Genomic DNA, 4,990 nt, shown 5'->3' with positions numbered 1-4,990 from the left:
AAGCCAAAAACACATCTTATTATCATCTTGCTTTAAAATGTGGAGCTCAGATGAAATAAAAATAATACAAAATTGAGAATATTCCACATAATCTAGAAGGTTTTGGTAAATTTGACACTACAATGGTGAACGTGTAAAAAGATTAATAGTTAATGGATTGATTGTAATAATCGAAACAAGAGACGGTTTCTCGTAATTTGACCAAACCTCACAGGTGGTTGTAAATTGTAATTTCCCTTTTTAAAAATTAGTCAAACAAATTATAAATAAAAAATAAATAAATATTAAATTGCTATTTTATATAAAAAAAGACAAATAAATAAAGTTAAATAAATAATAATTAATGATAATTGATAAATAATGTTTAAAGCGTAACGATTAATTACCAATGCGAAACCTAACCCTCTTTTACCTCGCAACAAAAAACGCTTCTCTTCAGTTTCACTCCTCTGACTCGCAAGAGCAAGCAGGTACACCCACCCCCCACCCCCACCCCACCCCCACCCCCACCCCCACCCCCGCCAACTCAATCCAATCCCATATTTTGTGTAAATTATCTGTATCTATATAAATTACCTGCTGTTTCAGTGTATGTATTTGATGTATTAATCTGCATTCGAATTGTAATTGTAGAGAGGAAACTGAAGAGGGGAGATCTGATGTACTTGCTTGCGGATCTTAATTTTATTCACAAACTTCACGATGATTGCTTCTTTGGAGCGTAAAGGTGTGTATGTTCGTTAATCCTCTCGTGTTTCTGTTTACAATGTGTAATGATCATTTTGTTCAATTTGATTTCAGTTAATTGCTTGTTTGTTTTTGTTTTTGTCTGTGTGTTCTAATTTTTTTATTTTTTATTTTTTATTTTTTTATTTTGGATTGTGAAAAGATCAGATTTTGTTTTTCGATTTTTCGTTCGGTGGGTGGTCGAATTGAGTTTCTGGTGTGGCGAGGTTTAATTATTTATTCAAATGCAGTAATGTATGATGAGAAAATGAATTGATCATATTTAATTGGGAATTATCTCAACAAGGTATGCGCTGAAGGTTGTTTTATTCGTTTAAGGTGTTTGCGTCGGGAATCGGGATTGTTAAGGTTATGAGTTTTATCTCTTTCTAGCATGTAGTGTTAACAATGGTGAGGGATTATCATCTTTGAGGCCACGATTGAAATTAAATCTTGTAGGTGAGGGAAGTGAATTATAAATTGCCGAAACCGAGAAAAAAATGCAATAATGGATACGGATGCAAAGCTTTGTGTGAGAAAAGAATCTATCGAATAGTATCCTGTTTACCGAGGATTTCGATATGTTATATTTACTTTCTGTTACTTTTATGTTTCTTAAAGAAAGGCCGGATGTATGTAGCTAGCTTTCTCCTAGTTTTTGGCTTTTATGTAATGTGCAGAGTGAGGGATGTGTATTCGGCAGCTTGAGTGTGGTACGTGGCTAGAATAGTGTAGTAGGCTGATTCGACCTGCTCAATTGAGTACGTTTATTCTCGTTAGAAATCTACTGTGGAGGTGTTGAGGAAACCAGTAGCAATAGACGCACTTACGAAATCAAAATATTGAATTGTTGGACACTTTCTGAAATTAAAAGAGAACACGGGGAACTACTATTCAATGATAAAACCGTAGGAAAAATGGAAAAGATAGTGAAGAGGCCGAAAAAACAAAGGCAATGTTTGGGGAAATATGTTTTGAGAGAATAATTGGAGAATGAAATTAATGTTTGTTTATGACTTGGGATGAGGCAAAATACATTGTAGCGGTCAAATCATGTTTAAAGGTGTTGGGAAAATGTATTGTTGAAGTAGAATTTGAAATTTAAATTGATATCTGTTTGTTTTTAAGTGGAGACAATTTTTACTGTAGCAGTCAAATCTTTTCTGAAGGAGAAAGAAACTTTAGGATTATTTTTTGGGAACTTTTTTCGGAAACCTTATCAAACACGAATTCGTTTCGGGGAAATAATAAAGTGAAATGGAAAGAAAACCAAACATTGCCAAAGTTCTTTTGTGTTTAATGGAAAAGTAGAAACTTGAAAATGACTCCTTCCGCGTACAAATAGGAAATATTTTTTAAAACAATTTCTGTCAAAAGAAGAGTTCTACTTACCCATAGGTTTTCTGTTGGAATGATCTTTAAATATTAACTTTAATATTTGTTCTAGGTCAAGAATAAACATATCAAGTCATTGGAGTAGATAATATATATCACTGACATTAACAATTAACCATTAAAAAAGGGCTATGATATTCATTAGGCGTGCAACGCTTTTGAAAGAAATTTCACATCGGTAAAATCTTGCTCTTACTAAGGTTGGAGGATTAGCCTCAAATTTATCACCTTGTTATGATGAAATAGAGGAAGATTAAGGTTGAAGTTTTTACAATTAAACTTGTGCTACTTAATGGCTTTTGGTTATCCCTAATCTATGTTTAAGGCTAAATTACCAAGTCAGAGCTGATTTATGGACATGATAGTTTTAGCATATTAGTTTTTGTGCTGCTTGTTTTTGAAATCTATTTTTGTATATGTAATATAACATAGCAGATGAAATACAATTCTTTTGTCTGCCTCCTCGACTGAATTTTCATATCCAAGTTAACAGTGAGATCTAACTCTCCTAGTTTTATTAAATTATAATGCGTCTTCATCTATGTATAAGAAAACTCGATGAAATATTGACAAGTAGTTATATTGCCTTGGAGAATTACTCGTAAATTTGCTTCTAGCTGCTATATTTCAAATTCGATCCTGCATATCGTAATGTTAAGTTTTTCTTTACTATTTTGCAATGCAGATACTATCCAGGGGAATTATGAGGCATCCTTAAAATGCCTTGAAAATAAAGGCCACCCAAGTACTTTACAGTATAATAAAACCTACACTGAAGGCTTTCCAGATAACTCGTCAGGCAGTAAGCCTGTACAGCTGTCAGAAGAATGTACACAACGCCCCGTTTATCAACATGAACATGGCTCTAGTGGTGCCTTTCGGGGACAATTCCACCCGGTTGCATTAAACTACAGATTCCAGTATGCACCAGTGAACATGTTTCCTCAAAACCATCAATTCCAAGATTTCCAATATTTTGTTGTGATTGATTTTGAGGCCACGTGCGACAAAGAGAAAAACCCTCACCCGCAAGAGATTATCGAGTTCCCATCTGTTATAGTGAGCAGCACAACCGGACAGTTGGAAGCTTGTTTCCAAACTTACGTGCGGCCAACTTGCAACCAAGTCTTGACTGATTTCTGCAAAGATCTGACTGGCATACAGCAAATTCAGGTTTATATATAATCTGTTCCGTCTTTATATATGCATGTGTGTGTCCTAATGACATTGTAGCACGAGTTAATTGATCACATGTGTGTTTGTTTTAACTTGTTAGTTTTGCTCCGAAAAACTGTGTGATGTCATCTTCTCTCACTTTTCTAGGTGGACAGGGGAGTTCCGCTAAGTGAAGCTCTACTTAGACACGATAAATGGCTCGAAAAGAAGGGAATAAAAAACACCAACTTTGCTGTGGTAACATGGTCTAACTGGGATTGCCGCGTGATGTTGGAATCTGAGTGCCGCTACAAAAAAGTCAGAAAACCACCCTATTTCAACCGGTACAGTTCTGACTGACTTTTTTTATTCTGATTCTACCCTTCTATTTCACCAATTGAACAAACACACTGATTTGAAATTTGAACTCACTTTTGGGCAGATGGATCAACTTGAGGGTTCCTTTTCAAGAGATTTTCGGTGGGGATAGATGCAATTTGAAGCAGGCGGTGGAGAAGGCTGGTCTCGTCTGGCAAGGCCGGGCCCACTGTGGTCTAGATGATGCCAAGAACACGGCCCGCCTACTCGCCTCCATTATGCACAAGGGCTTTAAACTCTCAATAACCAACTCGCTCGCTTATCAGACTAACAACAACGATGGTTCCTTCATATGGAAGCCAATGCACGAGAAACCTATCCTCGTTTCTTCGCCTCCACCTCGGAAACTTCTAGAACTCCGACCTACACTGCTGCAGTACAATCACTGTTGTTACTGTGGGGTGACAAGCAGTAAAGGAGTGATCCGAAGACCAGGTCCAAAGCAAGGGAGCTTCTTCTTTGGGTGTGGAAATTGGACTGTCGCTAGAGGTGCTCGTTGCCATTTCTTTGAATGGGCTTCTTCGTGAGAACTAAGAAGTATCGTTACCATTTGTAAAAAGAAGAAGTATTGGAGTTTCGGTTATTATCCGGTAAAGGAGAAAGCCAATAAAATATGCCTTTGCATGGAGAAAGTGTTGGCTCTTCTCTATCGGGTTTTGTGTAGATAGTTTGTTTTTGCTGATTTCGATAACGGGTGGTCGAACAAGTCTAGTTGAACGTATTGATGGAAGATTCAAAGCAATACTTTATGATGTGAGTAGAGGGGGAATTAAAATATGGCTATAAACGTCGTGTTTAATTATCGTCGTCATAACGTGTGAAACATAGACACTTCGGTTTTTTCTTGTATATTTGCGACGAGGAAGATATCTGTTTGAATCTAAACCTCTTTAATATTGACTAGAATGTGCTCCTTTCGATAAACCTCCTTTCCTTTTAAACTTTGTGTTTTATTTGAATAAAATGATGATTTGAAGCATGAATTACTTTTGATTTATAATTATATCATAATAATCTTTTTTTTGCTTGTATTTTAATCTTTTCTTGGTACATTGTTTTGCTCATAGCATGGATAGTGCCATAAGTAAGACATTGATTTTAAATCATTTTGCTAGAAAATATTTGTTGTTTTTCTAAGAATAAAATCTCCTCCATATTAAAATTGGTAACTACCCTACCAAAATTATGGCAAGATATTCAAGAAACAAAATCTCCTTTGTATTAAAATTGGTAATATCTATTACCATACCCAAATTTTGACATAAAATACTATGGACAAATGGTCAATAGGCCCATGAAAAATGCACTTAATTAAAAGGGGCATTCTATTTTTTTT

At 35.6% G+C, this 4,990-nt stretch overlaps 1 protein-coding gene across 1 annotated transcript; it reads left to right on the top strand.

Annotated features, from left to right (window-relative positions):
* The first annotated feature begins 364 nt into the window (after nt 1–364).
* On the top strand, nt 365–4,637 carry LOC105957069 (uncharacterized). Its single transcript, XM_012980988.2, has 5 exons — nt 365–470; nt 634–727; nt 2,807–3,294; nt 3,445–3,620; nt 3,719–4,637. Exons 2-5 carry the CDS (start codon nt 703–705, stop codon nt 4,179–4,181), a joined length of 1,152 nt encoding a protein of 383 aa, XP_012836442.1. The 5' UTR covers nt 365–470; nt 634–702; the 3' UTR covers nt 4,182–4,637.
* The last annotated feature ends 353 nt before the right edge of the window (nt 4,638–4,990 follow it).

Source organism: Erythranthe guttata, chromosome 2 (genome assembly GCF_056151865.1).
Source record: "Erythranthe guttata isolate IM_541 chromosome 2, IM_541, whole genome shotgun sequence".
Taxonomy (NCBI): Eukaryota; Viridiplantae; Streptophyta; class Magnoliopsida; order Lamiales; family Phrymaceae; genus Erythranthe; species Erythranthe guttata.
Note: the sequence above shows the minus strand (reverse complement) of the source record. Positions and strands in the feature narration are given on the sequence as shown.

Coding starts and splice junctions, on each gene's coding strand:
- LOC105957069 (XM_012980988.2), top strand. CDS start 703: ATGATTGCTTCTTTGGAGCGTAAAG. Junction 3,295..3,444: donor CTGGCATACAGCAAATTCAG/GTTTATATATAA, acceptor TCACTTTTCTAG/GTGGACAGGGGAGTTCCGCT. Junction 3,621..3,718: donor AAACCACCCTATTTCAACCG/GTACAGTTCTGA, acceptor ACTTTTGGGCAG/ATGGATCAACTTGAGGGTTC.